The following is a 19,200-nucleotide window of genomic DNA, read 5'->3' as shown; positions in this document are numbered from 1 at the left end:
TCCGGGTTTCTCGTCGGTAGATGCGTGTCACGGAGCCGCCGTGGGGGGGTCGGGACGCCGCCGGCCGGAGCGGAGGAGCTGGGAACAGGCTTCCAGAGCAGCCGCCCTGCGCCAGACGCTGCTTTCGCGTCATGTTCTGGAGCGGGAGGCGGTCTGTGACGTGAGCAGCCTGACTCGGGGACAGCAAAGCTGGGGGCGCGCCCTCCCGGGTCGGCGTGGCTCCTGTGGGCAGCTGCGCCGGCAGGCTCGGCCAGCGGGTCGAAAGGAGTTTGACGTTGCTGATAAGGTGAAGTCGTCCCCCAACCGATGTGTTGAATAGAGGAAACAAATCTCTCTTATTATAATTCCGTCAGCGTACAAAAGTACAAAACGCGTGTGCTGCCACAGGCAGGAGCTTTCCCACCGAACTGAACGGGGTCTAAACCTGTGCCCGTAACAGCAGCCACTGCCCGCTGACACTTCCTCAGCTGCAGCAACGAAAGCCGCTTCGTAATTCCAAAGTAAAACAACTGCCTGCTCCTTCGAGGTCGTAATCTGCTTACACATTTAAGGGCAGAATAGGGAATTACAAATAATTACGTTAGTAAATCAACCACGTTGTCGTTACGACATCGAATTGCAATGCAATTTGAAGTACTTGGCGTATTTTGCAGAATTAAGAGGCACAGGCAACAAGTAACGGTAACAGGAGTAATGTGACAAAAGTCCACGCGCGTGGACTGAGTCACGTGTATATGACCACGTATGTAACGTTACTGCAATATATATGCAGCGCTTCTAAGAATACGAATTCAGATTTTGAATACTTAAAGATCATTTAAGCAGACAAGCAAGCAATGTAATAACGGTTTATTGATAAAATTTCGTATGGCGTCCTTAAATCTGTCTTCTGGCAGTTTACGCCATTTGTTTCCTTGCGCTCGCCCTCTTTCCCCCCTCCCAAACCACCCACAACTACCGTGACTTCTTGATTTGGGTCGGAGCAATCCTCGGTTTCAATACAGGCTGGGGGATGAAGGGACTGAGAGCAGCCCTGCCGAGAAGGACTTGGGGGTCCTGGTGGAGGAGAAGTTGGACATGAGCCGGCAATGTGTGCTTGCAGCCCAGAAGGCCAACCGTGTCCTGGGCTGCATGAAAAGCAGCGTGGCCAGCAGGTCGAGAGAGATGATTCTGCCCCTCTGCTCTGCTCCACTGAGACCTCACCTGGAGTGCTGTGTCCAGCTCTGGAGTCCTCAGCACAGGAAAGACATGGACCTGTTGGAGTGGGTCCAGAGGAGGGCCACAAAAATGATCACAGGGCTGGAGCACCTCTCCTACGAGGACAGGCTGAGAGAGTTGGGGTTGTTCAGCCTGGAGAAGGCTCCAGGGAAACCTTATAGCAGCCTTCCAGTCCTTAAAGGGGGCCTATAGGAAAGACAGGGACAGACTTTTTAGCAAGGCCTGTTGTGACAGGAGCAATGGTTTTATGTGTTTTAATGTGTTTTAATGGTTTTAATGTGACAGGAGCAATGGTTTTAAACTAAGGGGGGGGCAGATTTAGACTGGATTTAAGAAAGAATTTTCTTACAGTGAGGGTGGTGAGGCACTGGAACAGGTTGCCCAGAGAGGTAGTGGAGGCCCCATCCCTGGAAACATTCAAGGCCAGGCTGGACGGGGCTCTGAGCAACCTGATCTAGTGAAAGATGTCCCTGCTCTTGCAGGGGGCTTGGACTAGATGGCCTGTAAAGGTCCCTTCCAACCCAAACCATTCTATGATTCTGTGATTTCTCTTGGAAGAGCTGCGCTTGCTGTCTGCATTTATCCTTTGTACCTCAGGTCTGTAGCTACTGACTGTGACTGAACTACAGCATTTGAAAACAACACACGGCTCTCTCCGGACCCGTAGTGACGCGGGTCACGAGTGGCGTATGTTGTTTGCACCGCGGGCATTGCCTGCGGCCGGGTCTTCCTCTGCCTCCCTGCGCAGGTTGCATGCAGCCCCCGACGCTCAGCGCGCCTATCTTTGAGGACCTGCTGGGCCGGCCGGAGTCCAGCGGCCCAGGGAAGGGGCCTCCGATTACCGGAGCAGCACAAGGGCGCCGCTACCCTTCCTCGCCTCCCCCTCCGGGGAGACGGCGCCGAGGGGCCAGGCGGGGAGGCCGGGGCCGTCCCGCCAACCGCCGCCAAAAGCCCCCCAGCGCGCAGGCGCCCTCCCCGCCCGGCCCCGGACACGCCCCCCAGTGGGCGTGGTTCGTTGAGGCCCCACCCCCAGCCGTTGGCGCAGGGACGGCGGGTGGCCCTCCCCCACGTGACCGGAAGGGCCCCGGCCCCTGTAGGTGAGGCGGCCCCTCTCCCGTCCTGGCCCCTCCCCTCCGGGAAGCGGTGACGCTAGCGCAGGGCGGGGCCTGTGCCACACCGGAAGCGGCGCGTCACCCCGCCCGCCGGCGGAGCCCCGCGCGCCGCGAGGCCTGGGCGCTGACAGCGCGGCCTGGGGCGGCGCCCGGCCCGGCCCCGGCCGCGCACCGCAAGGCCTCGAAGCGGCGGGCCAGGCTCCCGGTGTGGCGGCGGCGCCTGGCGCTGGCAGGTGCTGGGGGAGGGCGAGCGGCAGGAGAGGCTCCGTCGCCTGCCGGGGCGGAGGCGGGCGCACCGGGGGCCGGGGAGGCGCGGGGGCCGCGGGGCCGGTCGCTGCCGGGCCTGGTTGGCGCTGCCCGGTCCGGCCGCGGGCGTGTGAGGGGACAGGGATGAAGCGAACGGTGCCACTTATGCCGCCGCGAGGCCCGGCGTGCCGGGCAGGGTGTGGGCGCTCCGCCGTGCCGGCGCGCCCGGGGTGAAGCGCATCCCCGACCTCCCGGGGGCTGGTGGTGCGGCCAGCCCTGGCGCCGGAGTGGGCCGGCACCTCGGGTCTGTGGAATCATACCGGGAGGTTAATTAGGGCTTGCACGCAGTTAATTGCATAGGGTGTCGGAGTATGAGCGAGCAGTGCGGAGGTGAGGTGGCTAGGGTGCTGGTTGGCAGGGCAGCAGACAAAACGTAAAGGCAAAGCAAGGTATTGATTGCTGAACGAAAGCAGGGGAGAGCTGCTTTCCACCTCTTACCGGAAATGAGTGCATGCGGGCTTATTAGTACACTTAAGGAAACAAAATTTAGTGGACTGATGATTTGCATGCCTATTGATTATTTTTTGACAGCAAACACCCCCATTATCTTGTTTTCCGGAGTTCTGAACATCGAAAAAGTAGCGTACTGGCTTCCATTTGTAACTCTGGCATGGCCTCTTGCCTTTTAAAGGAACAGCATGTTTCGCAGAACCTGTTTCTTCGCAGTCCACATAGGCCCCTGAGCTCTTATAAATGAAAGCAAAGTAAATGTAAAAAAAAAAAAAAAATCACGTGTAGATTATGTATGTTGACATTGGTTGTTCTTAAAAGCTTTTTTCACAGCTTTTTTTCTAGCATGAATGTTTTAATTTCTTTGTTACCAGACTTATGTAGCACTATGTTATTTTTTTTCTTCGTGCTCAGGGATTGCGTACCTATTTTGATTTCTTTTACACTTACTTTTCATCTACTTTTATTTAGTAAGTTTTTTGGAGGTTTTTAATACATCTTGGTCAAGAGCAAAATTCTGTAGTTCTCCCAATGGCATACATTAACATTTTTACCCTGGGCTACAGGAACGTTAAGTTGCTGACAGCTTCAGGTACGAAAGCTGCCTAACCTCTCCAGATGATAGTCTATCACTTCAGGCTACACACAAGCTCTTAAAAATGGTTGGGGTCTTTTTGGCAGTCAACCTTTGGTCAGCCCTCTTTAACTTACTTAATGTGTTTGGGCAGCCCTCTTTAACTTAATGTACTGTGTTTCTTTTGATAATGTTGGAGGATAACATGGCTGTGTTGCCAGAGACTTGCATTATCATTTTACCTTAGGCTATTTTCTAGTACTTCCTGGGTTTGGGTTTTTTGTTGAAGGTCAGAATGCTAATTTACACCCCAGGTGAGGATGCAATTTGAAAATGTCATGGCAGCCCAAACTAAAATCTTTTTAACTTCTGAAAAAAAGTAGGAAGTTCTTGGCAAAAAAGGTCACTGCTATGTCTTTGTAACATGATTTACTTCTGGCTATGTTCTTAGTTTGATCTAATTTTATTTAGTGGTTACTTGTGAGTTGTGTATCTTACCTTTTCTCACTCAGTTTTGGAAATTTTTGCCATGGTTTTCAGTGTTCTCTTGCAAAAGCAAAGGGGTTTTTTTAGATGTAATAATTTGGAACTAAAATCATTTTGAGTGTGTTTAGTTTCAGGATTGTTCACAAGAGCATCTTGTTGATGTTGGTCTCTCTGGTCCACAGAAATTTCATTTGATGTCTTATATCTCCATTGTACTTGTGGACTAGAAGTAATTGTATATGTTATTTGTTAAATCCATTCAAGATGTTCAGTGTTGTGTCTTCCCCTGTGTTGGCTAAGTGGTTGTTACAGAGCAGTCATGACAAATTAAAAGGTGATTAAACAAGGTCAGCAATTTCTCCCCTGCTCTTCTTTGGAGTGTTGAGCACAGCTGTCTGCTGGTTTCTTATAAAAATAACACAAGTCTGGAGTATAGTAAAATTACACGGACTGTTTTTAAAACACTAATAATTGCTTCATAAATTGCATCAGTCCCTTGACAGTGCTTGATTGCAAAATGGTAGGTATAGTTTGTAGAATGAATATTAGAAGTGCTGCTTGGCACTTAAAGACAGACTTTTGGAATGGTTGTGATAGTGGAGAACAGAAGCTTTCAATTTCCATGATATTGCATCTTAAGCTTAATGAATGCTTTACAGACCATGCGTCCAAATTTGCTGTATGACTGTGCTTTATAATTGCTGGTGCATATAGTCCAATATAGAGAATGTGTAAGTAGCACTGAATGAAACAGACACTCTGCAGGTATTTAAAAAAAAAAAAGCCACAAACCAAGAATTTACTATGAGTTGGATGATACCTTGTGTAAATTATTATTTAAGTAGCTTGAAAGTTACATATTTCTGACTGCTGGAGAGTAAGGAATGTCAAGTATGTGTTAAAATGGAATACATCTATGATATTTCACTAAGAGATCGCGTACTAATAGGCCTAAATGGAGTATAAAGCAATGTGAGATGTTAACTTGTAGCACTAAATGCCTTGTGGCTTCTCTAGAAATCTGAGAGCTGAATCTTGTATCTTTTAGTGTGCAGGTGATACAAACCTGAACATGGCAGGTTTATAAATCGTGAAGTACTGGCAGGAACCACTTGTAGTGCCAAAGTATCGAGAGAGGCAGCAATATGCTGGTTACTTGTGGAGGAAGCATCACTTCAAAATAGCTGAGTGCTGTTGTGAGTCTGCTTCGGAATAGACTTGAAGTGGAGGCATACAATTCGATTAATTTCTGTGGTTATTAATGCGATCATTCTGGCTTATGTAATCAGGTTGGAAACAGAGTATAGACTATTAAAAAATGCAACAATGAAGTTTTTGTATTGATGAATGTTAAATTGCTACCTCTGATATTTGATTATGTGTGTGGAGATAAATAGTGTTTTTTTTCTCGTTAATCAGATCACCCAGAAGACACAATGAGTGTTAAAGCTTTCAAGCTCGTTTCTGCTGTTGAGCGGGAGATGTTAATGGGAGACAAAAATTACATCAACATCGAATGCATTGAGTGTTGTGGAAAGAACCTCTATATTGGAACCAATGACTGCTTTATCTATCACTTTCTGTTGGACGAAAACATCTCAACAGCTGGAAAAATAACTTTTGCTGCCACCAAGCAACTGCATAAATACCTGGGCTTGAAGAAGCCTGTGAGTGAGTTGAAAGCAGCCTCTGCCCTCACCAGGCTTCTTGTGCTTTGCGACAACACAATAACACTAGTTAACATGATGAACTTGGAACCTGTCCCTACTGGTGCTAAAATCAAAGGAGCTGTGACGTTCGCATTAAATGAAAACCCTGTGAGTGGGGATCCTTTCTGTGTCGAAGTCTGCATTATCTCGGTCAAGCGGCGGACCATTCAAATGTTCATGGTATTTGAAGACAGAGTCCAGATAGTGAAGGAAGTGTTTACTCCAGAGCAACCCTGTGCTGTGGCTGTAGATGGTTATTACTTATGTCTTGCACTTACTACACAGTATATCATTTTGAATTATAATACTGGCGTCTCCCAGGATCTATTTCCTTATTGCAGTGATGAGAAACGGCCGATTGTGAAAAGGATAGGCAGACAAGAGTTTCTGTTGGCTGGCCCCGGAGGCCTAGGTGAGACTACGGATTGTAATTTTTTTTGCAATTTTTTTAACTTCTCTCTCTTATTTTCTCTCCATTTGGGAAGCAAAGCTTAACCAATTAAGTGTTGTGCACAGTAATGATAATTTTCTTTACAGGGCTATACTGGAATGATGAGATTAAAAGATAGATGGTAAACTTTTGGTACTAAGTATTATTATAACTCTCCTGCTTTTTTTAATGCACAAAAACCTGATTATTTGTATTTTAATAGTGTCTGTAGAAAGCTTCATTTCTGTATAGACAGCTAACAGTAGTAGTATCTTGCAGCCCAGAGTAAAACAATTGGTTGGTACCAAGTGAAAATTCAGAGGCTGATAGCCTTTCTGTAGTGACTAGCTGGACTGGCTTTGAGGAGCCCCATGCTGCTATAAAATTGTTAAATTAGTGTAGATGAGTTAATTTTTTCCTCAGTTGCTATTCAGAGGAGTTCATACGAAGTTCATTTTATGGGTTGTAGCAGATTCACAAATAGGTATGTTGTACTACAGTGCTAGTAAGAAATGTTAGTGCACGTAACCTGTATCCTAACTCCTGTAGAAGTAAAGTCTGTCCTATCTGTAGATGTTGTCAGATACTACCCAGTTTTTATGCTCCCATTTGCTTAACTTTTTTAATAGTATTTTTCAGCTCTGTATTACAGAAAATGATATTTTAAGTATTGCAAAACCAAAGTTAGATCACGTTAAATAATGCTCTTGTCTAATAGACACATGATTATAAGGACTGCTGCTGCTGCTATCTGTCTAAATCAACATTATGCTGTGAGATCAGTAGTCTTGAGGTTTTTTTGGAAAAGCTGCAATATCCCAGAGCTGACGGACCGCAGGCAGAATGTTTTCATGCTGTTTGCCATATGACTCTCCATTTAGGAGATGCAGTTTATATATCTTCCCTGGCACATTAGGAATAGCATGACACAAAGATCCACAACTATTTAGGTCCTTAATTCAGGGATCTACATTGGTTTTGGTTTTTTAATATACATTGCAAAGAAAAGCAAGAGTGCAATCAGTTGTTTATATTGAAGTTTTGTCTTGTGACCAGAATGCAAGATGTATGTCAACTCGCCAGTTTTTCTTGAAAGAAGTAGAGACTCATTAGAATATCAGTTTATGCAAATTAAAGATGTTCCAATATTAACTTGTTTTTTCAGATGTAGGGCTTTTCCAAGTCATCTTGGTTCCCCACTTCTTATTAAAACTGTTAGTTACTTGAAATGTGGATGCTAACCATTTTTAGTAGTGCTATGAAAGTTAAAATTTGTGAATTGACTGTCTGAAAGTATTCCCGTTTGACATGTTTCTAAGGAGATCCCATTCTTACTTTAATCTTTATCTTTAGGAATGTCAAACCAGATTCTCTTCAACTGGTTCATTTCTTTTTTGAGTTAAGAAGAATAGATATACTTTCAAAAGCATAATTGTATTTAGTCAGAAAGCAGAATTTTATTTAGTCCGACTTTTGCTTTTATCTGGTTTCCTGGAAGAGAGCTATACAATCAGACCTTTACTCATAAAATCCAACATCCTTGTGTAAGTAGATTGTCCTGGGGTTAAAATATCAGCAAATGCACTTCTGCAGCTCTAAATGTGCTATAAACTTTCCTTTTTCCCATAATACAGGCAAAGTCTACCTTGTACTAGCTCAGAAACCTTACAAAGACTGCTTGCTATGGATTGTATAGTTTTTTTCCTTGCCTAATTCAGCTTGTGGGGTTGTTTTTAATCATCTGTTGTCTATTCCCTCCCCACCGTTGTTTTGATTAGTATTATCCATCTTGCTGTTCTTCCTTGGTAAAATTCTTAGTGTCTTTAACACTTGCCTCTCTGAAGTTGTGAAGATGGCTGAGCACCTTTATAATATATAAGCATTGTATATCTTGGCATTTGAGGTAGGCCTGTGCTGTAAAGTGAATGGACTTGGAAAGGTTTGACGTAAATCTTCAATTCTAATTTTGGTTTGCTTTTGTATGTCTTATTGGTTAAGACATGTTTGTTTGGCCCTTGGTAGAGCATCTATGCTAAATTCAGCCTCTTACTGAGGTGGATGTATTCTGCATTAATATATTTGGCTTTATAGTGTTTGCAGTGACATTTATCTAGATTAATTTGCTTTTGAGTTAAGACTGGAATTTAGAATGGCAGAAAGCAACTGCTTAAAATGGTAAACAAAGTAAAACATCTTTGAGTTTCTTGGGTAGGTAATCTCTTTCCTTCTCTGGTCTCTTTGTGTTTAAATTGATTGTTAGAATTGTTCATAGTTGATCCATAGACTTAGCCATTCGGTACTTTGCTGGCTCTACTTGCAGTTAGTATATAGCTCATTCTTTCAAAGGGAGGAGGAACTTCATTTTTGATGCATCTTCATTCCGTCCAGTAATTAGTTCATTCAGAATTGAAAATCTATTTTTTCTGATTGTATGAAACTCTGCTTACCAAAAATCAGTTTTTCATTTCTTGAAGCTCTTGTTGCATGTTTCTAATCAGATTTCCTGCTGTACAGAGGCTTTAAGTTTTTAAAATTTCAGCAAACAGTTCTTGCATATTGGCACAGGGCATGCTTCCTAGCACCGGCTGGAGCATCTACCCCAAAACATCAGAGGCGTTGACTCAGACCAAGCTCCCAAGAGAGGGTGCAGCTCTTCAGGTCTTGAGCTGAAGGAAGCGCCTGGTGCCTCTTGCTGAGACTGGGGCAGGGGGAAATTTTGTCCTTGCCTGCAGGAGATGTGTGCTTGGTTGAGGATTTGTGTTGCCAAGTAAAGGCGATGCAGGAGGAGGTCAGCAGAGTGCACAGCATCAGAGGTGACAAAAAGGAAATTGAATCTTCTCCAGGACCCAGGCATGATCCTGAACCCGCAACTGTACTGAGGGAAGGGCGTGCTGAGTCTCTGCTTGTTCTGTGATGACAAAGGCTGGAAACTTGTGACTTCTCGTAAAAGGAAGAACTCTCCTTTGCCTGCAGATCTGCATCTATAGAATATGTTCAGTGCTCTGGTAGCAGATGAGGAGCAGGAAGCTCTGTCCAACAAATCATCTAAGCCTGTACAATGCAGCAGCACCAGGGGAAATTAGTGAGTAATAGTAGTAGGATACTCCCTCATATTGGAGATGGAGGTTTTCTCATCAGTCCTGCTGGTGAGGAAGAACAGCGTGAAGAGGAGTGGGTGGATCGTGCAGGTCACCAACTGGTTGCACAGCTTGTGGTGACAAGGGATTTGGCTTTTACGACTATGGATCAGTATTTAAGGAAGAGATGGGATCCACCAGGCCAAGTGAGGCAAAAGCGTTTTTGTGAACAGGCTGACCAACCTGCTGAGGAGGATTTAAACTAGGAATGGTGGTTGTAGGCTGAGTTGGCAAACAAAGAGTGCAGGATGATGTGGATGAGAGACTTCGTAATCAACAAACAGGGCTGAAGAGGCCTGGCTTCAGGCATATGCACACAGAGAAGTGTGTACAAAACAACAGGATGGTGAAAGCTCTCTCACTTTTTCTGGGAAATCAGCACAGCTATGTGTTAACAGCTGAGGTGGGGGTTACCATTACATAAGAGCAGGAGGAAGGTGTGCTGTTGTGCCTTGGGACAAAGGAGGAGGCAGCTGAGAGTTTATGGTTTAAGGTTAGAGGGCAGACTAACATGCATGATATTGTGGTGAGTGTCTGCTACAGACCACCTTATCAGGAAGAAGATGTAGGTAAGGCCTTCTTCAGAGAACAGGAAGAAACCTACATTTGCAGGCCTTGGTTCTTAGGTAGCACTTGAACCACACCAGTACCTGCTAGAGGGTCAGCACAGCAGGGCAGGAGATTTCTGGAATGCATTGGTGTTAACTTCTTGACACAGGTGACTGAGGAGCTGATGAGGGGATGTGCTCTGTTGAACCTGGTTAGGGATGTGAATGTCAGGGGAGCAGCCTTGCTGCAGTGTCCATGAGATGGTGAAGTTCAGGATCCTGAGAGAAGGGAACAAGGCAAAAAGACCACAAGCCTGGACAGCAGGACAGCAGACTTTGGTTTGTTCAGGATCCTGCTTAAAAGAATCCCACGGGATATGGTCCTGGAGAGATGGACTACCTCCTCCAATTTCAAGAGTGGTCCATCCCAATGAGCAGGAAAATAAGCAAAGGTGGCGGGAGGCCTGCGTTAATGAACAAGCAGCTCTTGACTAAACTCAAATATGAAAAGGAAGCAAATGAGGTGAAAGCAGGGCCAGGTGACCTGGGAGGAATATAGAGACACTGTCCAAGCATGTTGGGGTGGCGTGAAGGAGGCTAAAGTCCATCTGGCATTGACTCTGCTGAGCACCATGAAGGGCAACAGAAAGAGCTTCTACAAGCATACCAGCAGCAAAGGAAGGTTAATGGATGTGCACTGCTGAATGGAGTGGGGGACCTGGTGCCAAAGGACATGGAAAAGGATGAGGTGCTTAATGCCTTCTTTAACTCAGTTGTTACTGTTACGACCTTCCTTCAGGAATCTACAGCCCGTAGGACCGGTGGGAAAATCTGGAGCAGCAAAAACCTGCCCTCAGTAGAGAAGGATCAAGTTATGGAACATTTAAATAAACTGGACAGACAAATCCATGGGACCTGATGGGATGCACCCATGAATGGTTGAGGGTGGTCAGTGTCATTGCAAGGCCACTCTTGATTATCTTCGAAAGGTCATGATGATCAGGGGATGTTCCTCAGGACTGGAAGAAAACAAATGTCTTCACTCCTGCCTTAGATGAGCAAGAGAAAGGATCCAGGGAACTACAGGCTAGCCAGCCTTACCTTGATCCCCAGAAAGGTGATGGAGAAAATCCTGGAAGCTATTTCCAAATATACAAAGGACAAGAATGTGATTTGGGGTAATCAACATGGATTTACAAAAGGGAAATTGCCTGACCAGCCTGGTAGTCTTCTGTGATTAGATGCCTAGCTTGGTGGATGAGCGGAGAGCAGTGATATTGTGAACTTCAACAAGGCTTTTGACACTATCTCCCATAACATCCTTGTAGACAACAGATGAAGAATGAACTAGAGAAACAATGAGGTGGATTGAAAGCCTGGCTTAAAGGTTTGTAGTCAGCAGTAGGAAGTCCACCTGGAGGCCAGTCACTAGTCGTGTACCCCAGGGGGCCAGTAGTGAGGTCAATACTAATATCTTCATTAACAACATGGATGGTGGGGCAGAGTGCACCTTCAGCAAGTTTGCACATGATACAAAAGTGGGAGGAGTGGCTGATACACTAGGGGATTGTGCTGCCATTCAGAGGGACCTTGACAGGCTGGAGAAATGAGCTGACAGGAACCTCATGAAGTTCAGCAAAGGGAAATGTCAAGTCCTGTACCTAGGGAGGGACAGCCCCATGCACCAGTACAGGCTGGGGGCTGACTGGCTGGAAAGCAGGTTTGCAAAGAGGGACCTGGGAGCTCTGGTGGGCAATGTGACCATGAGCCAACAGTGTGCCCTTGTGGCAAAGAAGTCCAATAGCCTACTGGGCTGCATTTAGTGGTGGACTTGGTAGTGTTAGGTTAATGGTTGGACTCGATCTTAAGGGTCCTTTTCTATCTAAATGATTCTGTTAAGAAAAGTGCTGCCAGCAGGTTGAGAGAGGCAACTTTTCCCCTCAGTCCTAGTGAGACCACATTTGGCGTGCTGGGTCCAGTTCTGGGCTCCCCAGAATGGCATGGACATCCCGGTGGATTTATGAATGGACCTTTATGAAGGACCAGAAAGACAACTAAGTGATTGGAGCACCTCATGTGGAGAGTCTGAGAACACTGGTACTGTTCAGTCTGAAGAAGAATGCTTGCAGAGATCTTATCAACATGTATGGGGAGGGTAAAGAAGACAGAGCCAGACTGCTCAGTAGTATTGCGTCCCGTGAAAGGATGAGAGGCAGTCAGTACAAACTGAAATACAGGAAATTCTGCATAAACATAAGAAAACAAATTGCTCATTGTGGTGGTGGTCAAACGAGGAAACAAGTCTTGGAGAGGATGTGGAGTCTCTGTTCTTAAAGATAATTCAAAACCTGACTGGGTGAGGTCTCGAGCAACCTGTTCTAGTTGACCCTATTTTGAGCAGGGGAAGTTGGACTAGACAGTCTCCAGAGGTCCCTTCCTGCTTCAACTATTCCATTTTGACTTTGAGTCAAAAAATACAAATTTTAAATACCTAATTTTAGTTTATTCCTTTTGCTTTTCCAGAATAAACTCTTCTCAGTGTTGCATGGTTTGAACAGTTGTATAGTGATTGAGTTAGACTACAAATGGAGTTGGAGAACTGAGCCTTATAACAAGCACACAGGTACTAAGCGCAGTCATTCATAGGAGGTTATGCAGTGCCTTTTCTCATAGCTGATGACACTGCATAAAGCAGAGTAGTCAACAGTAACCAGCATGTTTTCACCCACTCACAGTGTTCCTCATGCTGCCAACTTTTATGATAACTGAAAGGTTCCATATTCCTTTTTAAACAAGTAATAATAATAATAATAAAAAAGAAGTTTTATTTCCATTTTTACAGATCTTTTCACTAAGAAGCTTTTTGTTTTAAAACAAACGAACAAAATCTACAGTCTCTATTGCATAAAGTCCTGAATAATCTGATCTAAGTTGGTCCTGCTTTGAGTGGGGGCAGGGCTGGACTGGATGTCCTTCAGAAAACCCTTCTGACTTAAATTATTCTATGATTCTGTAAATTTCTAGATGCCTTAGTGCTGAAAACAGTGTAGCTGTGTTTTGGGTAATTCTTGTAACCTTTGGATAGCATATGCATTTTTAATATGGAATTGATTACTGGCTTCATCTCAGTTTCATCAAACATGTTCCTGTGCTATAGAAAGGCCATGGTTTCTGATTGTAGTTGTCATGTTTATTGTTATCCTTAGGTGATGAGAGCTGGATGAAGACAGAAAATGTATCATTCTACCACAGAAGCCCTAGCTGCTGAAGGCAGAGGCATGCAGAGAGACATTGACTTGGAAAAGTACTGTGCATTGCTCTGCATACCCTTTCACTTCCATAAAGGATTTTTTAAAACTACCTAAAAAAGAGCTCTGTCATTTAAAATAAAAGTTTTTAAAATCAGATTTTTACAATATTTTTTTTGAGAATGTCAGAGACATAGAAAATTCTAAGAATTAATATTTCAAATATAATTAGCCCTGAGTTTACTACTGGTTAGTATGTATTTAACTCAAGTTTTCTCCCACTTTTTGAAATGGGATTATAGCACAGAGTAACAACTGGAAGGCATTAAAAATGTTTAGTGCAGTCTGCCTGGCCTAAGATTCCACTTCTGATCCCTAAGAATATCAAGATCTATAGAGGAAATCAGGAATTATATATTATGGCAAAAAAAAAATATTTTCTGTAAGGCGCTCTGATTGAAAAGCTGATCATTATAGTGAAAAAGCAAGTAGCATTACTTGCTAATAGTCAGATGTGAAACTTTAATTTTGTATTGCACCCTTAGTCAAGGGAAAGGGCTGATCATTTCAAAGGTGCTGTAAAGGATCCAGAAGCTTAGTCTCTATACCATAGTTCTGTAAAAATCTACAACCTTCTTTTTTCCTTCCCCTTGCCTCCCAAGATGGTTCTCCTACCCAGCTACCCTTACCTCATTATGCTCTGTTTGGAAGAGATTTTGTAAATTGAATAACATAATCTTTTAATCTCCTCTGTCCTTTAGAGCTCAGTGTCAAGTGACTCATTACTGCCAAAGAACAATTTTCATGAGCGTGTCTTTTTAATGGCATGAGAATGCTGGTTTTAAGGGGAATGCATTAATGTTTAGAACAGAAGTTTACATAGTGCTCCAGTATGGCTCAGCTGACAAAGGGTTACTGAACAAGGTCTGAAAACTTTGACTGGAGTTTTTCTTCAATTAATGTCTCAGGAAGAATTGGGGAATACCAAGTAGCATAAATAGAACCAGTGGCATGTGGTCCAAGAGCAAGTCAAGCTTCTATTAAGCTGGGAGAAAGAAGGAAGACAGAATAGACAGGAGGAAAGATAGTGGCAAAGAAAAACACAAATTAACTGAAGATTTAATATGGTTATTTTGAAGGCAGCATAGGAAGTATCATTGGGATAGTAAAAAAAAAAAAAGTCTTTACTCTGTGCTTGGCTTTTGGGAAAATATGCTTTATACACAGCCTCTGCATTTTTTTTCAAATGATTGAAAACACAGATGCCTCACAGGAAGTGACTTGTCCCAAGGAGCCAGACCCTCATTCTGTGAAAATTTTGCTATAGCAAAAGTGAAAAAGTGTAAGTAGATGATTGTCTGTTGACTAAAATGCTCTTTAGACATTTGACACTACAAGGAACAAATATGCCTGTATTGCCAGGTAGGTCAGGTAGTGCAGGTCTGCGGCTCCTACTAAGGCAGTATTGTTTGAATGCTGGGTCTCACTAAATGTTAGTGTTTTGAAATGAATTCAAACCACATGGCATAATTGGTATTTAAAACATCTGAAACTTACTAAACTTGAATAATTCTTGCTAGTTTCTTTCGGTATTCCTCTCTTTTCAGTTTCTGGTGTTGTCTGTTTCTGTGGTGAAGGAGAAAGAAAAAAAAAATTTGAACTGAACTAACCAACAGGTCTGTAAGGTCCAGGGAGGTGTGATGCGCTGCTGTCATGCCACCTGATAGTGCATCTGTTCTTCTGAAACTTTTTATTTCTGTACCTTGATACCCATGCTTCGTTTTGGGAAAACAACAGTCTTCAACTAGCATGAGCCTCAGGCTTTGTTTTTCCCTTTTTGTAGGCATGTTTGCAACTGTAGACGGCATTTCACAGCGTGCCCCTGTCCATTGGTCAGAGAACGTGATTGGAGCAGCTTTGTGCTTTCCTTATGTGGTTGCTCTTGATGATGAGTTCATTACAGTGCACAGCATGCTGGACCAGCAGCAAAAGCAAACACTGCCTTTTAAAGAAGGTCACATTCTACAGGACTTTGAAGGTATTAAAAAGGACACTTTTTTGCATTGGTAATTCTAGAACAACCACTGCTGTGGGCACACTCACTTCAGTTTTTTTAAAATATGCAGCAAGCATGTTAACTGTTGAAACTTCTGTTGCAAATGCTTTTCTGATTAGATTCCTGCAGACTATGATAGGAAAACTTTAGTCATCCAAAATTCCCCGCTTCTAACAAAACGTATGCTCATTAAATGTGCTCTAATTGTCAAGTTAATTGTCAGGTAGGAGTCTGTGAGGTTAGAGCTTTTTCTTGTAACTTAATTATCTCTTTCAAAGGAGCAATGTTAATTTAATGCTACGAGTCAATAATTGTGAGCTACAGGTATTTGTCCATTGGCTATCCCGACAAAGTTCTAACATCTTAAAAATGGTTCTTTTGTATTCCTGTCTAAAATATCAGTGTAAGAGGTTTAAAAGGGGATATTTCAGAAAGAATTGTTAAACAAAAAATACAAAAATTTCTTTTGATCTGTTCTTCAATTAAAAACTCTGAACTGTGGAATACTTTGCATTGCCTTTTTTTTTTTTTTTTTCTTCTTCCAGGAGAGCTACAAACTCTAGCACTATGAACTGTATGTTACTTGCTACCTTTGATGTACAGCTTACAATTTTCTAATGTAAGCCTGTGGAAATATCTGGCAGTTAAAAGTCCCTATTCTCTAGAATCTGGGCAATAGTTTCAGTGGTGGCCTTTACAGCTTAGGCTCATCATGAGAGATTGTAGCTAGTTTCAGTTACTCAGAGTAGAACAAAATCTGCTGTAAATAAATAAAGTTACCATTATCTCTGTATTTTTGAGGTGCAATTTACAGGTATACTATACTATCTGGTAAATATGGTAACAATAAAGATGAGTTTTGGAACTTTAACACTGTTTAGGTTCTTGTATCTTAAATAGTAAATCTTAAAGCTTATTTCTGAAATGTGGTTTTTCTGTAAGAGAATGAAAACTGAATATGTCTGTCTGCTCTGTCCAGGAAAAGTGATTGTTGCTACTAATAAGGGTGTGTATATCTTGGTGCCGCTACCTTTGGAAAAACAGATTCAGGATCTTCTAGCTAGCCACAGAGTGGAAGAAGCCCTTGTTCTAGCAAAAGGAGCTCGAAGGAATATTCCGAAAGAGAAATTTCAGGTCTGTCCTTCCTTTAATTTTCATGAAAATATAAATTTCATAGTGGGGCCATGTATACCAATGGTCAAGTGACTAGAGACGGTGGGGGATGAATTTACATTGAAGAGAAATCTAATACCTTTTATTGTTTCAGCCTGAGGAAATAGACATGCTGCTGAATTGGCTTGTGCTTGTAAAGGCTGTGACATTGGCAGGGTTGAATGCTGTTGTTCTGCTCGATTTTTGGTGGTGTGTTTTTTTTTTTTCAAGTGTGTACCTTGAAAAAATTGAAAACAAAACCAAAAGATCAGTGATAGAAGATCTACTGCAATGCTTCCTTAGTGCTAGGTTCAGTTATTACTTGCTATTGTTGTTTAAAAAAGTATACTTTATTTCAATTTGGAATTTTTAGGTTTTAATTTTTTTATTTGACATTCTCACCATATCCTAAACTCCACAGTAATACAACTTCAAAGTTAAATGATGGGAAATCTAAAGCAAATACATCCTACTTCCGAACTCATACAAGTAGTGCTTGTACTGGTGTGTTACTGAGTATTTAAGATCTTTGTGTGGCAAAGTATCTTAGTAACTCTTTGATTAGACTGTTGATTAGATATTTGTACTCATTTCCTTCTACCTCTGGTTTATATTACAATACATATTCTACTGTATTTGTTCCTGTTTGTCATTTAGAGACTGAAACTTGGAAAAAGTAGCATGAAATCTCTACTCTTCAAGTGTGAATGAATATTTGACTTGGTTTCTTTCCTTTTGTAAAAGCAAAATTTGATCTGTAACCTGCAGATGATCTGGGATTGTTTTTTTAATATACTTTGGAGCATTTTGTTGCCATTAAAATTGTATCTATTGCATTACTTTTGGTTTGTTTAGGAAGATGTAAAGTTTGGAACATGACTGTGGAAATTACAGAATTGCAGTGGTCTAAAATGATTCAGGCTGTCAGGATTTACTTATTTTTTTTTAATTTCAATAAGTTTCTAATTCCTTGTCATCTAAATTTTGGTCAAGGCCCTTGAAAAGCAGTCATTAAATTAAATGAGATTTGTATCAGCTTTCATTTTGATCCTTAAGTCCTCTGAATGAACAGCTGGGAAGCTGCTGGAAGTAAAAAGCTTGGCCATAAAAGTGTTTCCATCATTTTGCTAAGGTACAACTATCTGGAAGTACTTGAAGCTGAAAAGTGTTTAGGCAAATACAGAGTTTGGTTTCCAGCATGTTTTGCTTTTCATCTTCACTTCTAACTTTTCCTTTCCAATCTGTTTAAAGAAGCAAACTAAAATCCTGCTGTCAGGACAGGATGCATGATCTAATCAATGTCTTCTATGTATGATGACCTCTAATTCTCCAATTATTTCTTTCCAGTTTATGTAGATTTAGTGTGGGAGATGTCTTTCTGTATTTTGCCACAGGATGAACTGCAATTCAGTATCTAAAATACATGATGTAGAATCTTATTCCTCCTAAGTTTTCTTGCATTTAGGATTTTTCTGTCTTTAGGATAAGTTACTTTCTGTTCACATGTATGTTATGTGCACAATGTCTTCCTGAAATTACTGTTTCCAAGAATATTTTAAGTTCTTTCTAACTTAACGTGCTTTTAAGGGTGTTCAGTTACTTTGAGTCAATGCTACAGCTGAAAAACAGAAAACACATATCACTTGCAAGCAAAACAGCCTGTTCTAGTTCTGGGCTGTATTTGCAAACTGATATTAACCAGCTTAAATTGATGGAGTCTCCCACTGACTCATATTAAAATGACTTGACTTGGCTTAGTTGTTGAGACATTAGTCCAATTTTTTCAGAGCTTATCTGTAGTTGGAAATGTAACATGTTGAGCTTACTTTCCAACGTGCTTCTGATACTTAATGCTGTCATTACAGGTTTGTTACCAGCACATCAGACTTTCTTTTACTGTAATCTCACATAATATAAACCTGATGGAGTTCAACTAAATTACATGCCTTACATATGTCTCTTGCCAACATTTCTTTGGCATACTTTAACTGATCACAGTCACTCCTTTCTAACTCCTGTCTAAGAGGGATCTTCGGATTAATAGATATTAGATAGATAATAGGTATCTTTTAATGGATATCTCTGGATATCTGTTTTGCAAGCTTTACTTGTTCCTGAGTGGCTGACACTTTCAAGGCCTTATTTTGCCATTTTATACGAGCAGTGGGAAGGAATGCATAGGTTTGGCATTAAGGCACTTGATCCAGCCACTATAATTTATCCATACAGAAGAGTGATAGTAATTGGTCTGGTACATGTAGCATAGTGTCCCCTTTTCCACATGCTGCTTTAATTTCTGCAGTTTGCAATGGCTGTTACCATATACATATGACGTGAACTCAGTCATTGTAGGACAGTTCTTGACGACATGGGGTTTTTTCCTACAGTTCAATATCGTATTGTCGTTGCATGTATACACAGGTGCATGCTCTCTCTCCTTATATCAGCAGTATTATATCAGCATAAATATATATGCTGGTAATGCAGAATGATAGTGGGATTGAAACAGTAAAGCACTGTACTCTCAGAATTATTTGTACAACCAATATTTAGTTATTGGAAAGAAGCAGGTCATGCATTAGTAGCTCTAACCTGTTATTTAACCCATGGTCCCTGCAGACTGCAAATTTGTCTCTGCCATATTAGATGAAAATTCCTTTGGTTTTGAGCATCAAGAGTTACTGAGGTAAAAAATGCTAAGCAAAAGTCTTGCAAAGTGGTGGCTTTGCTGGATATCACTTTTGGTAGAAGAATACAAAGGCCTTTCTACCATG

The 19,200-nt window shown here is 42.3% G+C and overlaps 1 protein-coding gene across 2 annotated transcripts in view; it reads left to right on the top strand.

Moving 5' to 3' along the window:
• Positions 1–24: 24 nt before the first annotated feature.
• Positions 25–19,200, top strand: part of TGFBRAP1 (transforming growth factor beta receptor associated protein 1) — a 37,708-nt gene continuing 18,532 nt past the window's right edge. Inside the window, exons 1-4 of one of the 2 annotated variants that reach the window (XM_072849769.1) lie at positions 25–286; positions 5,566–6,267; positions 15,062–15,256; positions 16,254–16,408. In XM_072849769.1, the coding sequence (XP_072705870.1) occupies positions 5,583–6,267; positions 15,062–15,256; positions 16,254–16,408 (1,035 nt within the window). In that variant the 5' untranslated portion in view covers positions 25–286; positions 5,566–5,582. Of the gene's footprint in view, positions 287–2,388; positions 2,564–5,565; positions 6,268–15,061; positions 15,257–16,253; positions 16,409–19,200 lie in introns of those variants that run through there. The other variant, XM_072849768.1, reaches the window with a different exon arrangement.

Source organism: Ciconia boyciana, chromosome 1 (assembly GCF_034638445.1).
Source record: "Ciconia boyciana chromosome 1, ASM3463844v1, whole genome shotgun sequence".
NCBI classification, from domain to species: Eukaryota; Metazoa; Chordata; class Aves; order Ciconiiformes; family Ciconiidae; genus Ciconia; species Ciconia boyciana.
This window is presented reverse-complemented; position numbering and strand designations above follow the sequence as displayed.